Source organism: Aptenodytes patagonicus, chromosome 9 (genome assembly GCF_965638725.1).
Source record: "Aptenodytes patagonicus chromosome 9, bAptPat1.pri.cur, whole genome shotgun sequence".
NCBI classification, from domain to species: Eukaryota; Metazoa; Chordata; class Aves; order Sphenisciformes; family Spheniscidae; genus Aptenodytes; species Aptenodytes patagonicus.
Genome location: NC_134957.1, coordinates 23,295,082 through 23,320,807, shown reverse-complemented (window position 1 = coordinate 23,320,807; position 25,726 = coordinate 23,295,082). Strand labels below are relative to the sequence as shown.

The following is a 25,726-nucleotide window of genomic DNA, read 5'->3' as shown; positions in this document are numbered from 1 at the left end:
CAGTGATCCCGCGTGTGTGTGTGGCTTGAGAAAGTGTTTGGGGTAAATCTGGCAATTCACACGGATCAGAAATTCTGTCTTACCTGCTGTTGGAGAATCCTTTAAAAGCAGATAGTTCTCCCCTGCCTGCTCTTATTGCCTGATATTTTTAATAATGAAAAAACCCTTCACCTGTTGAATATATGGTTTGTGACCTCAGGGCAAAGATGCTTTTGGGGGTGGCGTGACTCAGAGCTGATTAGTTTTACTTCCTCCTCAAAGCTTTGGAATGCAAACCAGTACGTTTTAGTGTTGTAAAATAAAAGCAAAGACGACCCCCTAGTTCTCCCAGGAATAACTTCTAAGTGTTGCCAGCCCTGGAGCACATTTAGAAGAGCATACTGGGGCAAACAGGCAGATTTATGTGAACGATCGGTGTCACACAGATAACTCACTCAATGAAGAGTGGGCACGTGCTGACTTTGAGTTCTGTATTTCAGGTCCTCAATGATCATCTTCTCGCATCGGTTTATAGCTGCTGGCTCCAGTGCATCCTCGGATCCAAGCGGAAAGGGGCTCCTGGAAGGCGATGGAAGCAGGGAGCCGTCTTGCAACGCCACCGAACTTCTGGGGCTCCGACGCTGCCGAAATTCCTCGAGGAATTACAGCTCATGGAGGAGGAGAAACAGTTCCTGGGTTCCTCCTTCAGTTCTACCTATGTATTTTGTATGTTAATGCACCCATTAAGTTGTGAAGTGCCTAAGAAGGGGCCCTGGGAGCTGTTGCTGTGCGGGTACGTACAGTGTAGGCAAGGGATGGTCTGCAGGTGGTCGTGCCCTCTCGTGGTTAATATCTGAATCACGTTGCTGCTGGAGCTGCCTCCAAGCTGGGTGGTGAGAAGGTGGCCAGCAGAATGGGCAGGTGTAAGTGTGAGAAGGTGGCCAGCAGAATGGGCAGGTGTAAGTGTGAGAAGGTGGCCAGCAGAATGGGCAGGTGTAAGTGTGAGAAGGTGGCCAGCAGAATGGGCAGGTGTAAGTGCCGGAAAGCTGCAAGCAGACGTTTTAATCGGCACGGAGGGAAACTCCCAGGGTCAAAGGCTTTGCTGCAGGTTTGGTAGTGACTTACAGTTCAAAGGCAGGAGTCAAAGTAGCCCCATGCGATAACTGCGTTTCCGAACTTGAGGACTGTTAGTAAATCCTTAATCCCTGCAAAGTGCTTTATTTGGTACTGTTTAGCGCTGAACTTTTAAATCGGAATGCTTAGCGGTGTTAAATCAGAAAGCTCATTACCTCTTTTCAGCTGCATTAATAACTATAATCTCTTTAATGGAAGCAACTTTGTTGGACCGGATTTACCTTCCCAAAAAACTTTCTTGACTGGCATTAAATACACTTCTGCCCTTTTAATTCTTCCCCAATTAATGGAGAGCTGATAAATGGAGAGCTTTGCCTAGAGCACGTGTCAGGTCAGCCAGCGGCTCGGGGGCAGCCCGCTCGCGCTTGGGGCTCAGGCAGGAGGTGAAGGCTTCTCCCGGCTCCTCAGCCTTCCCCGGTGTTTGAAGCATGGGGAAGCTTGTCCGAAAGGGGTCAGACTTACCAGTCGCCTCTCCTTGGGCTCCCAGTTGGGGTTTATCTGAATGCGCTGATGAAATATTCGCGCAGGATGCTATTTAACACGTTTCTTTGGCTGCTAAGGGAGCACAATGAGTATTTCAGTTTGCGTTCTTCCAGCTGAGAGTGGATTTATCAGCGAGTGCTTCATACTTTTTGCTTCATTAGTATGCAGTTTAATCTCTGTTCCTTACCAAAGAGCTGGTCTTGTTTCTAAGATTTCTTTTCTTGGTTAACAACTAAACAGCAGCAGCAACAACAGAAGAATATGCAGTTTATCATTAAATTTTCCATTCAAGGAATTTTCTTTCATCTCTAAGCTCCCTTACAGTTTCCTACATTTCGTATTTTCTAACGTGTATTCATTTTGTTGTCTGTAACCCCTTTTTTTTTTCACATTATAATGCACTGTCTTTTCAATTGCTGCTTTTATTTCTGTATTTTGTTGAAGGGGTTTCCAGCCAGGCTTGGCTTTTCTGACTGCAGCATCCCCGTTGTGGTTGCAGCTTCTTGACACTTAATAAACCCTGAACTCCCCACTTTGGCTCTGATGTTTATCCGCATTTCTCCTACTCGATAATTCCATTCATAGTGTTGACTTTGAGAAATTGACCTTTTGAAGTAACAATCTATTTTTGAGTGAATTTGGAGAGAGTGAAACTCCGAGGAAGCCAGAAGTCTAAAACCTGTCAATACCGAACGTTTTCCTGCTCTCCATGCTTGTCACAGTGTGACTACAAACTGTGAGTGCGTGGTGATGGCGGGGACATCATAAATGTTCTGCAGAGCCCCCTGATTTTACTTCTTGCAGCAGTGGAGATTTTTCTGCTGGGCAATTTGGTTCCCCGCTCGTTATCTAGTACTGCTGATAACGCTGCCTCAAACTGTCAGACCGTTCCTGCTCCACCGCCGCAAAGTTTGGAAGAGGTTTAAAGGGACCTGGATAAAATACGATTACACTTACCAGCTGACAGCTTTTGATAAGACAGCCCAAACACTGCTTCCCGCTTGTTTTGTTTGCCCCTGTAAAGTTTTCTGCCTTGCTATGTGCTGCTTAATTTTATGAAGCCAAAGAAGTGGTTTGTTCTGGCAGGTTTAGCTGGGAGGGAAGCCTAAGGAGCAGCTCGGGCGAGAAATCTGGACCGTCTTCGGTGCCTTTTGTCCTTCTTGTCTTTAATAAACAATTCTGGATGTTGCCGAATGGTCATTTGTATTGCTCTGAAAGTGGAAAAGGCGGTTGGGAGAGGGGTTAAGAGGGAATCCATTTGGGTGATTGGCAGCAACTAAGATAATGTAGAGGCCAGAGCTGCAGCAGGGAACGCGCTGCCCTGGCAGGGGGCTCAAACCGCCTGGTACCCCGCAATTTCTGCAAGGGAAACGGTGAAGCAAACGCTTTGTGTCTGCTCGGATGGGTCAAGCAGCCTCCAGCACCTGTCCCAGCCTCCCCTGGCCTCGCTGCCCCTCTCTATATTTACCCAGGGGGAACTTTCCAAGAATGGAAGTGGTAAGATAAAACCCCTGAGGGGCTAAAATTAGCCCCAGCGCCCTGGCCCTTCTCCCCGCGGTGGCATTTCAGCTGTGAGCTTGACAGCCTGCGTCGTTCCGGTCGCGCAGAGCGGACGTCCATCCCCGACGCAGCACGATCCTCTCTTTTTCTTTTTTTTTTTTTTTTTTTTTTTTTTTTGTTTAAACCAAGGGAGAACTCGCCATGGGACCGCCGCTGCCTCGCCCGCCCTGGCTGTGAGCATCACCTACCTCCCAAAGGTAAGACAGCAGCATAATGACACCTAGGCAGCGTCGGGCAATTGAAGGTAACTTGGTAACCGGTTGTAAAAGCATGAGTGTATTCTCTGTCACCTTTAGCTCCAGCCATAACCTCTTTTTTGGGGGGTCTGCAGATGCATGGACAGCTTCCTTCAGCTTAAGAGGTGACAACTCTCGTTTGGGCTCTTCTGGTTGAGGAACATCTGTGAGCTCCCCACGTGAGTCCTAACGCTGTCAAAGTAGCGTCCCTTTGGAGATGCTTATTTGTGTGTTCAGGAAATGTTACAGCTGGTTTTTTTACGTTTCCAGATTATTTCCCATGGGAATATAACTGGGCCTTCTGTTTGAATCAAATCTGCAATAAACCCCCCACCCCATTAGCCACGTAGCTGGGGGGCTTCCAGAGCTCGTTATCAGCCTGTCTAATGAATAACAGTAATGTTACAATTTCACATATTTCTATATAAATTGTCGGGGTTAGCGTAACAGGTGGAAGCGCAGCAGAGCTTTGCCGTCGCTCGCTGCCATCAAACTTGCTCTACTTAACCAAGATGCGAAGCTGCACAGTTGGCCTTGCGCGGGGGACCCCTCCGAGCTTGCACCTCTCGCCACCGCAGGCGGATGTGGGACGAGCCTCCCGTGACCGCCTCGTTTCTGTCGGGCTCGTTTGCAGAAAGAGGCTAATTGCTTGGTGCGGCTCCTTGCCTCCTCCAAGGAAGGATCAGAGGAGCTGCTTGGGGAGACCGAGCTCTGCCACTGCCGCCTCTCCCCGAGGAAATCCGAGATGCTACGGGGCTGCGACGTGGCGAGAAATTCCTCTGCCCTTCCCGGTGGGCGGCGTTTCCCAGCTGCTCAGGTGCCGGCCGGGGCACCGCATTCCTCTCCCCTCCTGCTGCTCGGTCACGGCGAGGCCAGATCCTGCACCAAGCGCCTGGCAAACGTGTTGGGGTTCAGTCCCGGCTCCGGTGTGATCAGCTCAGCATCCCCTCACCTACCTCCCGCCACCCCGTACCCCCTGCTATAAAAATCCCAGGTCCTTCTTGCAGCCGCGCTCCTCGGGCTCGAGAAGGCAGGAGAGAGGAGAGGGTTTGCTGAACTCAAACGCTGACGTCGTTTCGGGAAGGGCGATGCTGAAAGTCCTTAATCAAACCAGCCACCTTCACATTCCCTTCATCTTCTATTTTGAAATCCAATCCCTTTAAAAAGTGGCAGAGAGTAAAAACCTCGCAATGCTGCCGGCTCCTAAATTAAAACTCCTCCGAGCTTTCTGTGGGTCCCAAAATACTTGGAAGTGCAGGTGCTGCTGAGGCTTCCAACAGAAGCCTTGGCCAATACGAAGCAGAGTTGATTCCTGCTGTTTTCCAACGTGCTCTTCACTCAGCAGCTCCCACAGAGAACAGCTGGATGGGGTGAATTCTGAGGGTTTTGGGAAAATGGGTGGCTTCATCCACCAGTGGGGTGCAGAGTCCTTGCAAGAGCCTGTGGCCACCCAGAGCCTTCCTGAGCTCAAGGTGTGAGTATCCCATGAGTAATCTCATACCCTTTACCACCTCAGGGGCTAGCAGTACAGCATTAAATAATTTAAAAAAAATAAAGGAAAAGCCTGTGAGCTCCCCCACGCAGCGTTTGAACTCCAACACCAGATTCAATTGTTTCAGCGCCTTCTTGACACAACATTTTAAGGGGAGGTGGCCCATGTACGTGCTACAGCAACAAGCTCCGTCTTTGCCTTAGCCCTTAACCAGCGTGCATTTCCTCACCCACGGTGGCAGGGCGATAAGCATGTCAGGAGCATCATAATCCAATGTTACTTGTCCTTTTTTTTTTGAGAATCTTCCTTAAGTTGTGTATAAAAAAAAAATAATAAAAAGATGGCGTTGGTGTCAGGGGTCTGGTCCTAACCCTGTGGTGGTGTTTTTGTTGTCCCGTAGATCTTTGGCTTTACCATTTACGATGAAAGCGGTACATGGAAGACCAAAAAAAAAATGAGCCTAATGGATATCACTAAAATGTTCTCCATGCTCCAGCCCAGAGAAGATGAAGATGACAACGGAGAAAGCGAGGAGCTGAACCGAGCAGTATCCGAGGACAACTACCAAACCCTAGACAACCTCTTGTCCCAAGACAGGTACAAGAGGTTCATCAACCGCAGGAGCGGCTGGGGCGTACCCAGCACCCCACTGCGCCTGGCGGCCACGTGGGGCCGGGTCAGGAGCGTGAAGGTCCTCTTGGCCCACGGGGCGGAGGTGGACAGCCTGGACGTGAAGGCTCAAACCCCGCTCTTCATGGCGGTCAGCAACGGCCACCAGGAATGCGTGAAGGTCCTCCTGGACGCGGGGGCCAGCCCCGTCGGCAGCATCTACAACAACTGCTCACCGCTGCTCATCGCCGCGAGGGATGGGAACGTGGACATCCTGCAGCAGCTCCTGGACCACGGTGCGGAAACCAACGTTCAAGCGAGGCTGCCCGAGTGGGCTGCTAACTCGGTGGCTTGTTCCGGTCCCCTCTACCTTGCCGCTGTGTACGGGCATCTGGAGTGCTTTAAGATGCTGCTGCTTTACGGCGCCGATCCCGACTATAACTGCACTGAGGAGAGGGTGATTGCCCAGATCAAGGAGCCCAAGACTCTGCTGGAAACCTGCCTGAGGCACGGCTGCAGGAGCAAGTTCATCGAGCTGCTCATTGACTTTGGAGCCAACGTGTACTTGCCCAAAATCACAGTGGATGAGACGGCACCCCGCAGCGAGGGCCTGGAGCTGCTGCTGCAGGCGAGAGGTGATCTGCGTGCGTGGCCCCAGGGCTGGAAACAAGCACTAATCTTGAGCTTGCAAGTTGCTTCAGATTCCCCTTCCCCTTCCCTCTGCTTCCAGTAGCCTTACCCAGGCTTTCCTACGAGCTTCGACTCCCTTTGCAGCATCACTTGAGTGCATGGGTCTCTAGTCTTAAATTCTGGAGTGTTACCGCTATTTTACTCTGAACTCTTGTTCCTCCCTCTCCCCCAATGGTTGCTGTGTTCAGGCGAAAAAACCCAAGTCTCCAATACTGAACGCAGCAAGAGAAGGACATCACAAGGTTATGGAGAATAGGTCCACCACCGGTGATTAGATCTGATGGCTTGGATACACATGCCACCGCAGGAAACTCCTAAAACAAATTGCTGGGATTTGGGGGAGAGTGTCACGGGAGGGCTTGTTTCTAATAAATATCCACCAAATATCCCCAATTTCCACTGCTGGCTGTGGCTGGAGGCAGGCTGCTTTGTTTTGGGTCTGGGGTGTGACTCGGTGCAGCCACCACGTACATTTACGTGGTTACCTTCCCTCTTGGACTCACCGCAGCATCTGCTTTTCATGAATATTTCCAGACACTTGTTAAAGAAGCTGCTTTCAACGAGGGTCCTCGCTGCGGTCGGTGCTGGTCCGGAGCACGCAGGGATTTCCGCCGCCTGGTTTTTCCACTTAATATAAATCTGTTGGGTTAAAGGCCGCTTTTCGCCATTCCCCTCCTTTCTGCTGCTCAGCTTTGGCTCTCCTGTGCTGCCTATGTCCAGGAAAACTGCACTTATTGCCGTATGATGGTGGAAGATTTCATCTCTGTATGCCCAGCTCCCGTGAAACACACGCTGCAAAGCTTGTGGCTGAATACGCGGCATAACCAGCCCTAGCAAAGATGTTTAGTTTTGGTCCTTCGATGTCCCTTTGCTTAGGAGAATGCCCGGGTTGGAGGGGAGCGGGGTCGTGTGTCTTGAAGGTGACCATCTCATTTTTTTCCCCCTCTTTACGCAGCTCATCCCAAGTCCTTGATGTCTCAGTCCAGGCTGGCGATGAGACGCCTCCTGAAGGAGGCTGGCAGCCTGCACGGCTTCGGCGAGCTGGATATCCCGACGGTCCTGACGAACTACCTCCGACACCAGCCGTGACGCGCAGCCCACCATGAGAGATACCTGCCCCGTACACGTGTCGAGCACCCGAATTAAAAGCCGCTCTGACGTCTGCCCAGTGTGAAACCGCCGTGAATTTGTGGTCGCAAAGTAATTTTTGCTTATGAGGTGTCTCCAAAAAGCGGTGCCCGTGCGAAAAGATGGCAAGGGAAGGGGGGAAAAAACAGAGGAGACCTCAGCTCCAGCTCCGCATGAGGGTGATGGTAGAGCAGGATCAGATCTAGCTGCGTTTGGCTCTAAACCCTCTTTACTGAAGGATTTTACACCTTTTAATTGATACTGGTTGGAGAAGGGGCTGGGAAAAGGCGTGGAGGGCAGAGGGAGAGGAGCAAAGGCTGCTTTTGCCTCCTCCCGTCCTGGGGAAGAGCGGGAAGGAGGGAGGCACGACCGGGCTTTGTGCCTGTGGGTTTCCTCCGCAGCACGGCCTCAGCTGCCTCTAAACCCCCTTTCCCAGAGAGGTTTCGAAGAGCCTCCTCCCTTCGGCAGCCCGGCGAGGGCAGAGGGGAGGCTGGACCTGGCCGTGCGTGCCCAGCCCATCACCGCTGCGTCACCGTGCCTGGGGCGCTCCTGACCCCGAGGACACGTCGGTGCAAAGCCCAGCGCTCCCAGGTGGCAGCACAGGCAGGGGCTGGGATAAATATCCAGAGGCCAGAGTCCCCAGACTCCCCGACTCTCGTCTCCTGTCTCCCTGCCCCAGCTCTGTCTTTAAACATCATCTTACTGTGGTTCGTGTTATGGCCGAGGAATCTTTTGTGATTGGGCAGGGGTTTTGTTTTTTTTTAAAATTAAAAACGTTGCTACCATTCTTATTAAACTATCATGACCCGTTTGGTGAAATACCCTTTAATTGGAAGAGCCCGACAGCCCAGCCGGCATCCTTTGGAACACTCACCTGCCGGTGACGCTCTGGACCGCTTTTGGGATGCAGCACAATACGTCCCCTAGGGTTTAGTCCACCCTACCCTAATTGCATCTCAAACGCAAGCGCTGTTGGGGCAGAGGCACGTGGCCTTCGGAAGCTTCGAGGATTGCTCTCTGCAAAGCACAGGGGCGTTTTTGCATTATTTATAGGCTTGTTTCAAATGTTGTGGAATTTATTAACCAGCATCTATTAATTAGGCTGTGGGGCATCTCCTGAGGGGAGCACTGGGGCTTCGAATTAGCCTGGACAAAGCGTCGGGAATTACTCCGCGGGGAACGATGGCGCGGTAGCTGGGAAAGGGGGCCGGTGGATCTAACGGGTCTCGCTCTTCTCTAGCCCACCCGAAGCAGCCTCTTCCCCGGGGGGAGGTGGATTAAAGGCACGAGGATTCAGGGCAGCAGGAGGGTGGATGCCCTCGACCTCCACGGCAGCTGTCTTCTGCTGGGGCGCTAAACCACTGCTAGAAACTTGATGATTTCAACCTGAAACGCTCCAGCGTGCTGGGAAGTTTAGTTTTATGGGGGCTTTATAAAGCAATGACAAATGCAGACTGGATCTAGTCCGCCGGAGCAGCACAAGGCCGTCCTCCAAAGGGCCTGAGGTTGGCTCCTGCTCTGGTTTGTGCCGCCATCTGCCCAAAATAATTCCTCTGACCTGGAAGCCCCCTGGCTCGGGGTGGTGGCGATGGGGCTGGGAGCACCCTGCCCCGGAAGGGACGAAAAAATCTCATTTTGGGAGGAATGACCCTAAACAAGTGGCTCCAGCCAGCTGCTCCTCCTTTGTTTCCCCTTGTTTTTAAGGTGTTTCCTTGAATTTCTGGCTCGGGGGGGGGCTCTGTTTGCATCGGGGGGATGTTTTACCTACAAGTGTTCATGGGAGGCTCTGCCTGCTGTGAGCGGCCAGGAGCAATGCTCGGCTCCTGGTTAAGCCCCTGAAAATCGCCGGCTCGGCTCGCCCGTCAGAGTGTGGACCCGACCCGGGACGTGGCCGAGGAGCCACCAGCCAGCCCAGCTCTTGCCCTGGCACCCACGTTTCTAATCCGCGTGGCAGATCGTTAAAAACCCAACGCGCTGTGATATATTGGCCTCTGTTTGTCCTCAGGTGCTGCCAAACAGCGCGGCAAAGGCAGGACGTGCAGGACCCCACGTTAACACCTGGCCCTGAAGCCCAGGCTTGACGCCCCTCTTGAAGTTCAACAAGGAGAAGTGCTGGGTCCAGTTCTGGGTTCCTCCGTAGGAGGGAGCCATGGGCATGCTGGAGACAGTCCATGAAGGTGATGAAGGGTCTGGAGCATCTCTCCAGGAGGAAAGGCTGAGGGAGCTGGGATGATGCAGCCCGGAGAAGAGAAGGCTCAGGGAGATCTCATCAGCGTATATAAATACCCGACGGGGGGAGAGGATGGAGCCAAGCTCCTCCCGGTGGTGCCCGGCGCCAGGACCAGAGGCAACGGGCACAGACTCAGCCACAGGAGTTTCCCTCTGAACATCAGGAAACACTTTTTGACTATGAGGGTGACGAAGCACGGGTTGTCCAGGGAGGTGGCGGTGTCTCCATCCTCGGAGATACTCAAAAGCTGCCTGGACGCGGTCCTGGGCAACTGGCTCTGGGTGGCCCTGCTCGAGCAGGGGTTGGACCAGGCGAGCGCCGGAGGTCCCTTCCCGCCTCAACCGGGCTGTGCTTCTGTGACCCGGCGGGGCACCGCTCGTCCTGCTCCCGGGGTTCCCTCCCCGTCCAGCAACCATCGAGGACGTAGCGATGGTCAACCAAAGGGTGTGAATTTCCACACGCTGGAGGGGCCGAGGGCGTCTCCTCCGCTCGGGGAGTCCCTGCTCTCACACCCGCGTGGGGCCCGTGTGCGGCCGTGGGGACCGGTGGGGCTTCTGGGGTCTGGGCTCCCCGGAACGGGGAGGTGCCTTCGCTGCCTGGCCGCTCAGCTGGGGGCGGGCGGGGGGCGGGTGGGTGCTGGGGGGGGGGTGGGCGGGGGTGAGTGGGAGCTGGGGGGGGGGTGGGCGGGGGGCGGGTGGGTGCTGGGGGGGGGTGGGCGGGGGTGAGTGGGAGCTGGGGGGGGGGTGGGCGGGGTGAGTGGGAGCTGGGGGGCGGGTGGGGGTGGGCGGGGGGCGGGTGGGTGCTGGGGGGGGGTGGGCGGGGGTGAGTGGGAGCTGGGGGGCGGGTGGGGGTGGGCGGGGGGCGGGTGGGTGCTGGGGGGGGGTGGGCGGGGGTGAGTGGGAGCTGGGGGGGGTGGGCGGGGGGCGGGTGGGTGTTGGGTGGGGGTGGACGACACGCACTAACAGTGACGCCCACGTGGCGTGGCAGCGGCCCAGGGCGTGACAGCAGCGCACGCAGTGGCAGTGTCGCGGCGCCACACTATGACGGCGCACACGTGCGCTCGCGCCGTCACGCGGGGGCGCACACGTCACGGCAGCGCCTTCCCCCAGCCCGCCCCCGGCGTCACACACCGTCACAGACACCCGCGTCAGTGCCCCCCCCCCGGTGTGTGTGTGTGTGTGTGTGTGTGTGTGTGAGCACGCCACGCGCCCCGCCACCCGCGCCGCACGGCGCCACGCAGCCGCCCGTCACCCGCGGCCCCGCCGCGCCCCCGCCCGCCGTCACACCCCCCCTCGCCTGACGTCACAGCGGCCGCGCCCCCGCCGCGGAAGCCCCGCCCCCTCCGCCGCCGAGGCCCCGCCCCCTCCGCCGCCGAGGCCCCGCCCCCTCCCCGCCGCGCCGGGCGGACCCGCTGACCCGGCGGCCACTCGCCGGCGGCCTGGGCTGGCCCGGGCGGGCCCGGCCCCTCGCACCGGCGGCCCCCCCCTCCCCCCCCGGCTCCGCGCCCGCCTCGCGGGCCGCCGCCGCCCCGCGCAGCCGGTAAGCGCCGGGGAGGCGGGGGCCGGGGAAGGGGAAGGGGGGACGCCGCGCGGCTTCCCGGCGGCCGGCGAGCGGGCCCCGGCCCCGCCGGGCCGCCTTTGCCGCCGGCCGGGGCGGCGGCGGCGGGCGCTTTGGCGACGCTTCCCCAAGGCTTTCGGCTGCCGGCCGGGGGGGCGGGGGGGGGGGGCGCCTTCCCCTTCCGCCCCCTTTTGTAACGGCGGGGCGGCCGCGCGTTTTCGGGGATGCTCCCAAAAGTTTGGCGAGCCCGGCCGGGCTAAAGGCAAACGCCGAGGAGGGCAGAGCCTTGACCTTCGCTGCCGCTCCTCTCGCGGGGGCACCGAGGCGATGGAGCCTCCCGGCAGGGCCACCGGCGCCCGGCTCCCCTGGGCCGCCGGGACCTGCCCAGCCCCGGGGCGGGGGACCCCGGCGTCCCTCCGTCCGCCCGGGGGACCTGCTGCCTCTCGTCGTGGCGTTGCTCGGGGTGGCGGTGGGTTTTTTGGTTTTGGTTTTGTTTTGTTTTTTTTTTTTTAAAAAAAAACCTTTTTTTGTATTTTATTGAGGGTGGTGGCTGCCCTCGGTGGCTTTGTCTTTGAGCGTCTGTGCCCGGCTGTGTGGCCGGGGCAGCGTCCGCTGGTGCCAGCGCCGACGTGGAGCCGGAGCGAAATCCTCCCCAAAACTGCGTTTTTGAAATCTCGTGTTCTGCGGCATTCCCCCCCCCCCCCCCCCCCCCCGCTTTCTGAGCGCTCTGCGCGTACAGACGCGTGCGTGTGATTTTCTTGCAGGCCCGTCTCACCACATCTCTGCGGAGAGGCTCCGGGGAGAGCCCCGCGGCGCTCCGGAGAGGCTTCCGAGGCACCCAGGACTCCAGAAGGGCTCTTGGGCAGACCTGGAAAAGCCCAGTTTGTTGGTGGGAAGGGGGGTTTTGCCCACCAGCGACACCCCAGCTGCTGATTTGAGTGGGGCGGGTGAACGCCAGGGGTTATCGTTAATTATAGAGGCAAAGCAACGCCGCGGTGTTCTCCAGACTTGAGGGGAAAAAAAAAAAAAAAATCTTAAATTGCAGGTTTGCCGTCGGGTTGCAGGAGCTTGGGTGTATTTTTAATTCGGGATCTCTGGCTAAACACCACGGAAAGCTTCACCGGCCTCACACCAGCAAGAGCTAAGCCTCGGGCATTACAGCTCAGCGGCGTGTTACGATTTTTATTGCATTTATTTTCTCCAACCTCACCTCTGCAAAAGAAACATTATTATTTTAGTTCTCCCGTTACCGACATCAATCCAGGATCAAATTTAAAACCTACCTCTCTGCTTCTGAGAAAATCTGATCAGGGTGGTTCATAGTGGATGTTTTTAATGCGTTTCTTTCTCGCCGGACAGACGATTTTAAAAACAACCGAAATCTCCTTAAAAAAAAAAAAAAATAGTAGTATAGTGAACAGCTTTCTTCCAGGACACGTGCTTAGTGTAAGGGCTGCGTCCTGATCTGGCTCTCCGTCAAAATGCTCCCTGTAGCTTGGCGTTAGGTCTGGGGGAGCTGGAAGTGGGGTTTGGCAGGTGTCGGTCCCTCTCGCTGCCGGAGCAGCCTGTGTTTCCCCGCCCGAAGGCGGCTGGTAACCGAACCCGATCGCCCCGGTGGCGAAAAGGCCGGGAAGCCGAAGGGGTTGGAGCGGGGTGGTTCATGGGTCAGACCTGCCTGTCCCCGGGCAGCGGGGATGCTGCCGAATGGAGACACGTGGTTTTCCTGCACTTGCGAACTGGTAAATTTAAGCATCGCGATGTTTTCGTGCCCGGCTTTAAGGAGTGGAGGGAGCCGAGCGGCTGTCGGCAGCTTTTGCAGCTCCAGTTCCAGCTGTGGACGAAGCTCTTCGCCTCGTGACACCTATGCCTCTGGCTTTGCACCGTCCGCTGCCGTCTCCTCACCTCTCTCCCCTTTCTCTTTGCTTTAGATCAGCTGTGATGCTTCCATCTCTGTGCCCAGAAGAGGACTCTGCTACCAAAGTCATCGTCTCCGGCTAGATGCACCCGAACCGACCGGCTGCCATGGAAACGGGCTGCCCGGAGGAGCCTGCCCGGACCAGGTCACAGTCAGTAGTCTGCGGGCAGCGGGAGGGAAGCGATCAGCGGCGGGAGGAGAATGGGGACGGGCTGCCCGAGTGGGGCAATGCCTCCGTCGCAGCTGCGGAGCCGCAGCAGCCTCAGCCGCCCCCCGGCAAGCTGAAGAAAACGGCTTTCAAACTGTTCGGAGGGAAGAGGAGCATCTGTACGCTGCCCAGTTTCTTTGGAGGCAGAAACAAAGGCCAGGGGAAAGTAGCCTCTAAAAAGGGCCTCAGTAAATGTAAGACCCACGACGGGCTCAGCGGTGCTGCATATGACAAGGGTGGTGGGGCGCAGCTGGAAAGCCCTTCGGAGGGGAGCAGGGACTCGCATCCTTGCCCTCTGCCGAGCTCCCAAAGCGCTCACTTGGCCGTAGACACCAGCGCCAAGTTTGATTTTGGCCAGCAGGACAGCTCTCCGCCCGGGAGTATCGAGGGCTGCGAGAAAAAGCCCAATGGAGATAAGTCCTCCTTCCCCAGACCCAAAAAAGGCCTGAAAGGGTTTTTTAACAGCATCCGGCGTCACCGGAAGAGCAAGGTTGCCGAGTGTGAGAAAGCAGAGCTCCCCGAATGGACCGGGCATTCGGAGGAGGCCGGCAAAGCTCCTGGTGTGGGAGCGGAGAGCCGAGGGGCCGCGGAGGGAAGGGGACTGGGACCTGTCCCTCTTGCCGCGGCCTGCCCGGGGAGCTCGGAGGATGACCGCTCGGTAGGCACAGCTGCCAACTGTGGTGAGGCTGCCGAGCCCGGCTGCCTCGCGGCTGATGAAGGCAGCTCTGAGGGCAACGCGGTGGCCGTGCCGGGGAAGAGGGACGTTCCGGATACGAAATCAGAGGCTGACGCTGTTGTTTGCGCAGAGTTTGACTACGGCAATCTCCTGCTGGCCTTTCATCCGGACTTCATGGACAACGACCCTCCCTGCCTACACTCTGGGGACCTGCTAAGCCTCATCTTAGGAGACGTCACATCCCTGAAGAGCTTCGATTCCCTGACGGGGTGCGGGGACGACATTGCTGAGCCTGACATCGCTGAGAGCACCATCTCTGTGGAGCGCAGCAGAGATGCTGCTAAACGGAGCTCCTGCCTGGTCACCTACCAGGGCGGTGGGGAGGAGATGGCCATACCTGAGGAGGCGGAGGAGTACCTCCACCAGATATGGAACAGCAGCGCGGCAGGGGACAGGAGCTACGGAGCCCAGGTGGTGTCGAGTAGCAGTTTGGAGACGCATGCCTCGCAGGAGGCGGAAGCCCATCCCTACATGGGGGACGCGATGGATGGCGTTGACCTCCTGACGCCACAGAGTGACCAGCAAGAGTCCGCCCCTAATAGTGATGAGGGTTATTACGACTCCACCACGCCGGGGCCGGAGGACGAAGCCGGAGATGGGCTCGGTGAGATCAAGAAGGACCGTCTTCCCAGAGACAGTTACAGCGGTGATGCACTTTATGAGTTTTACGAGCCTGATGACACGCTGATGAGTCCCTCTCATGGGGAGGAATCCCTGTTTGAGAGCAAAATCTCACGCCCGGGGATCTTCAGCTACTTCTTGGACATCTGCCCCCCTGCTGAGAAGAGCCTGAACCAGATGCTGGATCAGAAAAGAGGGGTGATGGAAACGGAAGAGGAGCGGCTAGCGGCCATTCAGAAAGAGCTGCTGTACTGGGAGCTGCAGAGGGAACCGGTCTTGAAACGACTTGATGTTCCCAGCAAGGAGAAGTGTCCCCGGGAAAAGCAGTGCGTTGAATGTAAAACTAGAGCAGCCAGCTCAATTGGCAAGAATCAGAGTGGCCTTGGTAGTGAGCAGGTGGCCTCACATGCCCCAAACAGGGGTGTGAATAGTGGGGTTTTGGTGGCTAGAGCTGAAAATCCAGAGTGGAGGGATTTTCCAGGGACTCTGTGTCCAGAAAACTGTTACAACAGCCAAAAAGCCCAAGGAAGTTGCCTTATTCAGCTCACGAAGAACAACCCGGGGTTCGATTCGGACCCGGATTGTGGGTTGTTTGGGGGCTCCATCCACAGCAGCGTAGCCCCAGCCAAAGCAGGGATGTTCCCCGCCTACAGGCTCCCAGAGCACGAGCGTGGCAGCGGAGCGGAGACCACCACCGGCAAGCCCCAGGTGGGCAGCGAACACGAGCCCGAGCATGCCGTGAGCTTCTCGCAAGCGCTGGTGGAATTCGCCAGCAGCGGCACCCTCTTCTCCAGCCTCTCCGAAAGTCTGGGGAGCTCCAACTCCGGCTCTTCCTTCACCCAGAACCTCCCTGCCCTCCCCACCATGGTCACCTTCGACGTCGTCGACGTGGAGCAGGAAGGAGAAGGGGAGTGCGAGCAGCATCCCGAGATGAACGCCGGCGAGGACATTGCTGAGGCCTTTGACGATGGCTACGGACGGAAAGAGTCGTTGGCCGAATGTGACGAGAGAATGTCCCCGGGGTACCCCCCGGGCTCCTTCCAGAGCTGCAACTGGGGTGTTGCCAGCCTGCCCCGCCACCTGCGCCTCCACGGGCTGAGCCCCTCCATGCCAGCACCGCTCTCCGTCAACCGGAGGAGCCGGTCACTTGACACGGAGAGCCTGGAGTTTGAGCTTGCTGACTCGCAGGTTGCCAAGAGCGGCCCTCAGCCGTGCCGGCTCTGGTCGAAGCGGGAGGGTGGCAAAAAGGACTCGGGCGGAGCGAGGAGGAGCAGGAGCAAGGAGGAGGGTGAGCTGGCGGCTCCTGATGGCGGGTTGAGCTGGCCGGGCTTGCAGCACCTCCAGCACGACACCGACACGGCTGGCGGGGGGATGAAGCACTGGGGTTTCGCTCCGGCCACCGCGATGGAGAGTGCCTGGGAGCCATCGGAGCAGCCGGGCACCGTGGCCCCTTTCCTGTCTCTTTCCTGGAGCATCGCTGGAGAGACTCTGGACAGGCGGCCCCAAGAGCCGGAGCTGAACAGGCACCCGCTCAGGCCCTCCAATTTGCCTCTGCAGACCGACGCGAGGCGGTCCCGGGAGGCGGCTGGTTCCTACAGGTACCACGGAGAAGTCGCCGCCAAAAAGCTGGCCCGCTTGTTACCCTTGGGAGAAACAGAGCCCGAGCTGCCCCCGAGCTTTAGTTTCGCTTGCTCCCCGGAGAAACGCGCCAAGTGCAAACCCGTCGGCATCGCCCAGGGCGTGCCTCAGCATCCCAACGACAGCACCGACAGCGTAAAAAGCCCGGAGCGCTGCGGAGAGCCCCTGAAAGGCAGAGCCAGCCCCGGCCACGCGCTGCCCGCCGGCTGCCGGAGCACTGCAGTGAATGTCACCGAAGCCGAATAGCTGCTCTGGGGAGGGTGTGAAAAGGGTTGCAAAGTGCAGGGAGGGAGAAAATAAACGTTAACGAGCAATTTGTGAGTGACTTTAATTTAGACCTGGGCTGATAAGGATGAGCTCCTCTCCCGCAGCTGTGGTACGTGGTCTCGCCGCTGCGGATGCTCTGGCGGGGTTCGGAGCCCCCTCCGGGATTCATACGTTAACGCTGAGGCACTTTCTTGTTTTCCAGCGCGAGCCGCCACGCTCTCGAACGCCAAGTGCAGTAGCAGCCCCCGGCACGCGCTCACGTTGCTGCTAGAATAAAAGCTGGGAACGGACCTATTGCTAGCATGGCAGGTTTGGGGTTTTTCTGCAGGATTGGAGCTGGGGGAGCAAGCCTTGGGGAAACTTTTGGGAGAAATCGGGTTTTTTCTTCCTCTTGTCGGTGAAATGTTTTGGTTCAGACTCACTTTGAATGTCTTCCATCTCGGTCTCGATTTGGGGAGGCTGGGAGGAAGGACGCCGGTTATTTCCAGAGCGAGGACGGGAGGCGAGTCAGCTGAAAGGGGAACTTTGCAGTAACATTTTTATTTATTCTTTTTTTTTTTCCCTTGCCCCAAAGGAAAGCAGGAGCTTTTGTGTGCGTGCCGATAAGGTTTTCCAGGACTAGTTTTCATTTGCTCAAAGATACCGTGCTCAGAGAGATGTGCTGTCAATGGTGTCCCTTTTAAGAACAAAGTGTCGGTCCCTCCTTTGTTGTGGTCTGTCTTCACGGTGCGTGATTCCCGGTTGAAACCTTTCCCGTGCTTTGTCCCACGCTCCCCGCCTCTCCCGGGCCATGGGCACACGGATGAGGTCTTTGAAATAAGCTAAATTTGCATCGTGCCTGTAGCTGCGAAGTTGCAGATGGTGTTACTTTCTTCAAAAGGAAGTTTTGTGGGTTGTCTTTTTTTTTTTTTTTAATTATTTTACGGTTGTTTTCTTTGCATAAACTCATACGAGGAAAGTATTCTGTTAATTGGAATACAGGATGTAACACAGCCTAAATTAGGCTTCACAACTTCTTCCTCATAACTGGAGGGAACGAAAAAGCTGGAGGTAGCTGCAGGTTTTGGATTTCTTTTTCCTCTTTGCAGGAGCGTGGAGGAGGGACGCGAGCTAAGGAGACAGACTTTGAGGAGGTCGTACAAGCTCCTGGAAACATCTGTTTCAGGCCGTTGGTCCTCGAGGCGTCTCCCATGTCCTCTGTGATCTCAAACATGCTTGTCTCTAAACCAAACCTCCCTGGCCGTGACTTCCAAAACTTCTTCCTCCTTCTGTCCAAGCTCTGTATTCTGATTCAGTTACCGATGATGATTTTTGTTTCCCTCCCTGCCCCGAGTTGCCCCTTTTCTGCTTTTCTTTGCAGCAGTTTGTAGCATTAAAAAAATAATCACGAACTGGAAATACCAGAGTCTTCTCCCATCTCCGGAGCAAAGTGCGGGGCGAGGGGCGGCTCTGCCCAGCCCTAACCCGCTTTTCCTGCCGACTCCTGCCCGTGGCGAGTAAAGCCCCTGCTGCTCTCTCGACCCGCAGCCCCGTACGGATGTGGCTCCGGTTGGGAATGTCAGCAGCTCCCTGCATCGCTGTATTTACAGGCACAAGGAGCTGTTTTGGGTTTGTGGGTTCCCCCCCCAAGCAAAATGAGGTCCCAATATTTGTTTTTGAGAAGAGACTCCTTACTGCCCTGTCCTTGTATATCTGCGAAGGAGCAGGGAAAGGCAAAGCCAGGCTTTGCTTGCCCACGGTTTGACTTATTTACGTGTTTTTTTTCTTTCCTGAACAGACTGCTGAGGCTAGAGTAGACCCATCCGTGTATCCGTGGGCTTAACCTTAATTTTTCAGTATTTTCCTACCAGTGCTGCTGCAGGGAGTTACCGCAGGAACCCGCCGTGCCACGTTTTTTCCTCCCATCCCTCCCTGCAACCGGAGAGGATTTTGTGGGACAAACCCGGCTCTCGATGCCGCTCCCACTCCGCATCCGCATCCCCCACCTGGAGAGGAGAACGCGGTCGGCCAGCGAAAGGTCCCCTCGCCTCCGGGGTTGTGAGTGCGGTCTCCCCTCGTTAGCACAGCGTGTGAGCGTCTGCTGACGAATATTGCCTGATTGGAACAGGCTCCCCTCTTGCTCGGAGTAAGGACAGGGTCAGGTCTCGGCACTGCACATCTCGCCGCCAGTCACAAATGAAAAACCACGAGCAAATACTGCTGACGACACTGGAGACATCGTCACGCAGACAGGCGTCCACAGGACTTGCTTGGCCTGAGCAGCAGCCCCTTGCTGTTTTTTTTAATTACTATTTTATTTTAGTGTGTCACCAAAGGCATCTCGCGGGTTAAGGGGGTTTTGCGTAGTGTTTCGTTTAGGCATGGTGCAGCCTTTGCCAAAGTCTTGGTGAGGTACGAAAGTGTCTCGGTGCTAAAATGAATGTTCAGTTGCAAATGCATGCCTCTAGGAATAATTCTTTTGGTTGTAGGTACGTAATGGAAAGGCTTAGTGAAAACACCTTCTAGACTCGAATGAGTGAAAGCAATACAGCCAAGACTTGATAATCTGACTTTATACCAAAGTTTTCTCCTCTTAATTTGATGTGAACTAAATGAAGCAAATATCTATTGATTTAAAGTGAGTTTTCTAAAAGCATTTTTGGAGCTAATTTGCTGGATTATTGGCGTATTCTGCCCCATTAACCCAAAGAAATAATTTTCAATGCACTAACCCAGCCTGTAAACTATCACTGCCGTAGAGAGATTGGATTTCACTGCCTTATGTACTGCTCTTCCTAAAATACCCATCTGCCCCGGGATAAATAGGAACAGATCTTCTGGTCTTGATCTGGATCAAGCCGTTACTCAAATACTGCCTTACCCGAGGAACTCAAAACTGAGAGTGGTAATTGAGGCTTTTTACGAAAAAGGGCTTCCGAACCCAAAATAAGTCATAAAAGTCAGGAATAGCAGATTGTCTTGCCAAGATATTAAGGAAAAACTCCCCTCGAGGAACTCACCTGAATACGTCCCTTCCAGGGAAGGTCTTGCCTCAAAGTGATGAATTATGGCTGTTAACTTGTGCTTAAACCACTGCTGTTGGGGTCAGTCTACCAAGTAATTCTGTATTGCATTTTGGGGACTATGGTTTTTTTTGTTTGTTTGTTTGTTTTTATACACATAAGAAAATGGTCGATTTTTATCTATTTTTGTATAGTTTTGCATTTTATATTCATGGGGAAATTTTACGGACTGTTCTTACTCATGTGCGTTGTCTTTTAAAGTGGTGTGGTTTACCGTTCCGATGGAGAAAAGGCAATTACTGCTGCTGCTGCCACTGCCCGTGCAATGCAAGGAAACCACCTCGCTCCTCCCACCCTCCTGTAGCGTGCTGTTCCGCTTTACACCCCGGGCCAGCTCTGAAACCCCGCAGCCGGTCCGTGACCGATACACACTCGCTCTTTGCACACACCGCTGAGACGTCTTTGTTTCAATACTGCTTTGTCGCACTCGTCAACTGTTAGTTCTTTTTTTTAAGCTTTGTCTTTAATCTGAATTTGTGGACTTCGGTGATTTCTCCCTGAAAGTATTGTTGACCGTCTTTAACCTAGAAAACCGCAGATTTCAGTCGGGGCTTTCCCTTCTGTGCGCTGAAATTATTTTATCCAAAACTGGGGCTTTTCTTAAATCCCCGGGCAGGAGATGCTGTTGGTGGGTGCGTGGCGATGTTCTTGAAACCGGTGACAAATTTCTTCTCCCCTTGGTGCTCCCTGGCCGGGCTGGGAGCTCGGCTTTCGCCCTTGTGCAGGCAGCATCGCCTGCTCCCTGTCTGAGGATTGCTCTTTAAACAATCCTGGGGTCCGCACGGGATTAGCGGGGCTTTCCACCTTCTCCTCCTCTCCTGCCACGCGAGGCTGGAGCCTGGGGAGCTCCAGCCCTGGGCCGCTTGCGCTGCCAGCATCAGTAAAGCATCTTCCTGGAATAATACTGCCTTGAATTTTGGGATCAGAAGTGCAAGGAGAGCTTCTGGTAAGCTAAGACCCAACGCTAGTTAATGTGGCTCTTCTTGCTTTTGTTTTTTATTTAGTTGAATGAATATGCTGCTTCGTTTGCTTGACTCTGTAGGACTTGTGCCCCTGCAGAGTTTGCAACCCTGCGCAGGGTGTAAGGGCTGAAATAACTTCTCTGCAGAAGGCCACGGTGATTAATTGAGCAGGCAAGAACAATGTCAAACAGTGACGTGCAAAAAGAATATTAAATGCTGAAAAGCTGAAAGATTACAGCCGAAAGCGAACTTTTCCCCCTTCCTTCCCCCCTCGCCAACGCCAGCAGAGATGGCAATTGCTGCTGAGACGTTTGGCTCTGCATAGATTTTTGTCTTTTAATTAAACAGCTCTTCATCTAATGGTGCTTTTTTTTTAATTTTTCTTAAATGGTTTTGCCCCTGTTCCCGGCACGGGGACGGGCTGGGCAGGTCGCTCGGCAAACATTCCTGGGGCGCTCAGACCTGTGCTGCGTTTCACATTCCCTCTGCCCCTTAGTTTTGCGGCTCCCTCCTCTCCAGCTGGGGCTACCTGCTCTTCTCGCCGGTATTGAGACATCCTAGACTTGGGTGAAGTGATAAATTAAAATCTAGAAAAGCCTCTCAGTTCTAAAGAAAAAAAAAATTACAATAACTTTAGCCCTTGTCCCCGGTCGCCCCGCGCTTCCCCCCTGCCGCCCCGCTGCGAGCAGGCTGCGGAGCTGGGCTGCAGGCGCCCTGGGAGCGGAGGCGGCTCCTCCCAGGTGACCGACTTGTCGAAATTTTTGGGTTTTTTCCGTTTTCTTTCTGGTCTCATTGCTACTAGTCCTTTAAACTTTTTAATGTATTGATTGTGTTTTAAAATGAATGTTCCTTTCACTGAATTCTAATGAATAAACTTCAGATTTTTAGAGAACGTTGGATTTCACTTGTGGTTTGTTTTTTTCCTGCTTATTTTATGCTTCATTTAATCTTTTATTTTTCCCTCCCCTCCTATCTCCTGATTACTTGCAAGTGAAGTGGCTTTTTCAGTGGGAGAAGGCAACAGAAGAGATGCTTTAGAGAGCACAGCACGCCGCTGGTCCGTAACACGCGCTCCCCAGCCAAACCCCGTGCCATTAAATGAACCCTGTAAAATACCCATCACTGAGGCACCAGCCCCCAGTGTCAAATTTTCCCCTCTTCATTTCTCATCCTCTGCTGTCGCTGGGCTCAAGCGGTGGCCAGGGCTGACGTGGCTGACGGGGAGCAGAGATCGCGTGGCTCTGACTTAAGGAAGCATCGCTGGTGGGGTCCGTCCTCGCAAGGTGCCAGGGGCCGCGGGTGAGCCGGCACGCGGCAGCGAGCCAGACTGGGGCTCGCCGAGCTCCTTCCTTTTCAGCAGAATTTATTATAACGGAGGAATTTCAGTGGCATTCATGGGAGCAGGAAAACCAGTGATGGCTTCGCCTCCCCCCCAGCCCCGTGCCACCCGGCTGGCCTCACTGGTAGGTTCCTTGGTATAGAAGAGAAGTGGTTGAAGGGATGGTTTTAATTTGGGTTTTTATTGTGCAATAAGCATTTCTAAGGGAATTTATCAGCATTAGTTTCCTGGTCCATTAGTTTCTCCGGGCCGTGTCTCTGCTGCAGCCCTGTATCCCACTCCCCAGGGCTTTGGGAATACCCTTGGGCAAAGGCACGCGCTCGTGGGCACCGCTGAGAACTGCATCTTCCCCCAGCTAATAGCTGATAAATAGCTTATCCCTCTGATCGGATTTAATTAACGGCCTCTCCAGCATCGCTTTGGGTGATGAGGTGCTCAAAAGTGTGTAGCTGGGGCAAGGAAGCGCGTGGCCGAGTGAGGGATGGGGCAGGGCACGAGGCGAGCCGAGGCATCTGCTCTTCCCTGTGCTCTGGTGGCTGTTTAAAAGAAACCCATCTTTCTGCATTACTGCTGCTTCACCCTCCTCCTCTTGCTCTTCAGCGCCCGGCCCGGGTGATGTCATTGCTGGATTTCAGAAGGAAAGCTGAAATCAGACTTGCTAAAACTCCCTGAGCCAAGCGATAGCTCTGGCTGAATAGAAACGATGACCCGAGAGCGATGGGGATGTGTCGCCCCGTGTTCGCGTGGGGGCACAGGACCTCTCCTGCTGTTAATGGGGCACGGAGAGGCTCACAGCAGACACAGTGCACCGCAGACCGGCTTTTCTCTGAACATCTGCGAAGTCCAAGGTACGACGAGGTGCAGGCCGGAGGCAGGGTGAGGGGCAGGCAGCAGTGCAAGACGCTGTCTCGGGGCTCAGCTGCCTTCAGAGCAGCTTAGATGAGGCAGCCGGGGGAGATGGGGCTCTTGCCCTGGCCAAACACTTCTACTGGCAATGGCATCTTCTCCGTTTGCCGTGCGTTTGCCATGGGGTCCTGCTGCAGCGCTGCCATGGCAGTGATGGTGGGTATCTCCGTAAGGTTCCTGTAGGTACCAGGAGCATCCTTCCCACCCAGCCTGCTCCGAGCACCACCGGAGAGCTCACCTGCGATCCCAGCAGTAGCTTGGATGCTGCATTATGTGTTCCTCGGGTACCCCCCAAAGTTTTAAAATGCATTGAAAGGCCCAGAAGAAGAGTCCTGCTTCCCCTCCCTCCCTTCCTTGGGCAAAAATTGTATTTGTAAAAAGCTGTAATTATCGGTAGCGCCTGATGAGCTGCTACATTAATGAGTCCATTTCAGCTGGGAATACCCGCCCAGCCCACAGAGGAAGGCTTTCCCCAGGTTGGATGGAGCTGGGGTGCAGCCTCTGGCAGCGCCCGAAGCAACGGTGCAGCGGGCTGAGGCAGCAGCTTTCCCTTTGGGTTTAAACAAGGGTCTTTTGGTTGCTTTGCCTCAGGGAGGAGGTTTGACCACGTCACCAGGGAAGGTTGATGTCGGTTGCAGCTTTGGTGGGTTTTGCCCGAAATAGGAGCTGGGGAGAAGGTGAAGGAGGGGTTGAGCCAGGGGTTTGGGCAGCTCCATCCCTGCTCTGTCCCCGACAGCCATCCCACGGGACCGCGTGCTCGTGTGGCCTCTCTGTCATGGGGATGGTGAGGGACAGAGGCAGCAGCTCAGGCCACCTCCAACAACAAGCAGAGACGGACCACCATGAGGGAGAGGCCACCAGCCCAGCGCTTCTCCGGGGGGAGAAGCTCCTGATCATCCCTAGCTGAGTTTAGGGAGGGAAAAAAAAAAATACACAGGCAGGGGAAAGGGCAGAGGGCAGGCGCCAACTGCTGCTGATCGATGAGCTCCAATTATTTTCCTTCATTTTAAATACGGGCAGAGGTCTGGCAGGTAATCAGCTGGGAAAAATGAAACGTGGGGCTGGGTCAGCGCTGCCAAGGGCTCTCCCCTGCCAAGGATGGAAACCTCATCCAGAAAGGAATAAAAAAAGCTTTTGAAAGGATGGGCAGGGACGAGGGTTGTGTGCCTGGTGGTACCTGATGGTTTCTGGGTCATGAGCTCAACTCTCATCTTAGTCTTCAAATTCTCCCTCTGGAGTCGTGATCCTGTCTAATGTCTTTGCAGCCCATCGGGCCGTTATTCCGAGCACCCTTCCTGCATCCTACATGCTTCTTGGCTTAAAATACGTTCCCCAAAGCACTCGGACTGCCTTTCCAGATTCCATTTTTGAGGTCTAAGACTGCTAAAGCTGCGATGGCATTTTCTCCCGAGGGCAATGGCAAAGGCTGCTGCGCCGGCTGGGGGTCCCCGGCAGGGACTGGGGATATCCGGGGGACTGCTGGCAATGCTCACGACTGGAGGTGTTTCATACCACGTTGTCAATGGTGCCTGCGGCGTATTCCCCTTGGCTTCACCCGCAGCGAGTAACAGCTCGCTGGCAGAGCGATGGATGCAGGTGACCGGGTACCGGAGGGGATGCTAGAAGCCACCGGGGCACAGGTTGGCAGAGGGATGCTGCGGGAGATGGATTTCACCTTGTCCCTTTGTTGCTTTCTCCTTCTCCCACTGCTTTCCTGCTGCACACGCGGCAGGAGAAGCGTTTGACCGTGATAGCGGAGCGTTGCTGGTGAGGACGGCGTGATCGGCGCTTGGGATGGCCCATCCCACCGAGGATGCTTCAAACCTTCAGCTTTAATTGCCTACTAGTAAATACAAATCAACTCATTCACCGCAAACAAGGCCCTACTGAAAAAACACACGGGAAGTCAGTTGTCATCATGCAAATGTATTTCACACTTTGAAGTGTTTCTTTTTTTTTTTTCCTTTTTTCTCCAAAGTAATTTTAAACGCCCTGACACAACAACATCGCTCCACGAAGGAAGACACGGGCATCTGTAATACTTGCAAGGCTTCCTCACGACTCCTGTTTCCCAGAGGCTGGAGCAAAACGGCTCTTTCTGGGGCTGAACGTGGCTCTGATGTAGTCTCAGCGGAGGATAATAATTAAAAAAAAAGCCAACAGAGAGATTGTGAACTTTACCTTGGTGGAGGAAGGGGTAGGATAGGTAGGGCAGCTGTGGGGCTCCAGGGCTTCGAGCTCAGGGACGCAGCTCAGCAATAACGTGGGTGCTGGGGGGACCCGTGGGGACACGGCAGTGCCAAGGAGCTCCCCGGGGTCCGGCATCCCTGGATCCCGCTGAGATCCCGACTAGGACCAGGCTGCCAGGCAAAGCACAGCCTGGCCGTTCCTTAAGCCAGGTGTGATAATTAGCAGCCAACCCATTAATAAAGGCAGTTGTCAGGGACTTGTGGCCATGAAGCTCTTCTGACTCCACTTCTGCTGCACAACCCAGTCCGGCAAGCTTCGCTGTATATTTAATTTCATCTTTATTTCTCTAAATCCTCGCTTTAAGCAGAACTCTCTGCTCTCGGGGGTGTGAAAGCACAGACGAGTGCCGGTCAAGGTAAATCCCTTTTCAAAGGCATACAAAGCTGATGGGGTCAGGCAGAGGAGGGATCTGCGGCTCAGGCAGGACCTACTTAATGTGATTAGTATCATGGGAGAAAATATTTCAGGCAGGCAAAACCCTTTGCACACCCTTGAAATCTGCAGAGACGGAAAAAAATAATTGAAAATAACGTTTCGCCTCAGAAACAGGCAATGCTGAAGAGAAGCGGGGCTGGGTGCTTCGGGGCATTTCAGGCTCGTTGCAGGGAATGAGTGGTTGCTGTTTAATTGCTGTCTTTTCGCAGAGGGCTGGCTCGCACCCCTGAGCATCACTTGGCGTGCTGTAGAGCCGCTCTGTGGTTCACTCCCTTTGACCGGGCTTTTC

General features: G+C 55.1%; 2 protein-coding genes across 4 annotated transcripts; both read left to right on the top strand.

Moving 5' to 3' along the window:
* Positions 1-3,274: 3,274 nt before the first annotated feature.
* ASB12 (ankyrin repeat and SOCS box containing 12) lies at positions 3,275-7,347 on the top strand. 3 transcript variants are annotated; one of them, XM_076347673.1, is made up of 4 exons: positions 3,277-3,353; positions 3,488-3,571; positions 5,285-6,128; positions 7,139-7,347. In XM_076347673.1, exons 3-4 carry the CDS (start codon positions 5,339-5,341, stop codon positions 7,270-7,272), a joined length of 924 nt encoding a protein of 307 aa, XP_076203788.1. In that variant the 5' UTR covers positions 3,277-3,353; positions 3,488-3,571; positions 5,285-5,338; the 3' UTR covers positions 7,273-7,347. The 3 variants fall into 3 exon arrangements, with proteins under 3 accessions (XP_076203790.1, XP_076203788.1, XP_076203789.1); XM_076347675.1 differs by lacking the exon at positions 3,488-3,571 and having other exon boundaries at positions 3,275-3,353; XM_076347674.1 differs by lacking the exon at positions 3,277-3,353 and having other exon boundaries at positions 3,360-3,571.
* Positions 7,348-11,043: 3,696 nt separating this feature from the next.
* Positions 11,044-18,104, top strand: AMER1 (APC membrane recruitment protein 1). The gene is made up of 2 exons (XM_076347480.1): positions 11,044-11,080; positions 13,027-18,104. The coding sequence occupies exon 2, from the start codon at positions 13,097-13,099 to the stop codon at positions 16,460-16,462; it is 3,366 nt and encodes a 1,121-aa protein (XP_076203595.1). The 5' UTR covers positions 11,044-11,080; positions 13,027-13,096; the 3' UTR covers positions 16,463-18,104.
* Positions 18,105-25,726: the final 7,622 nt, after the last annotated feature.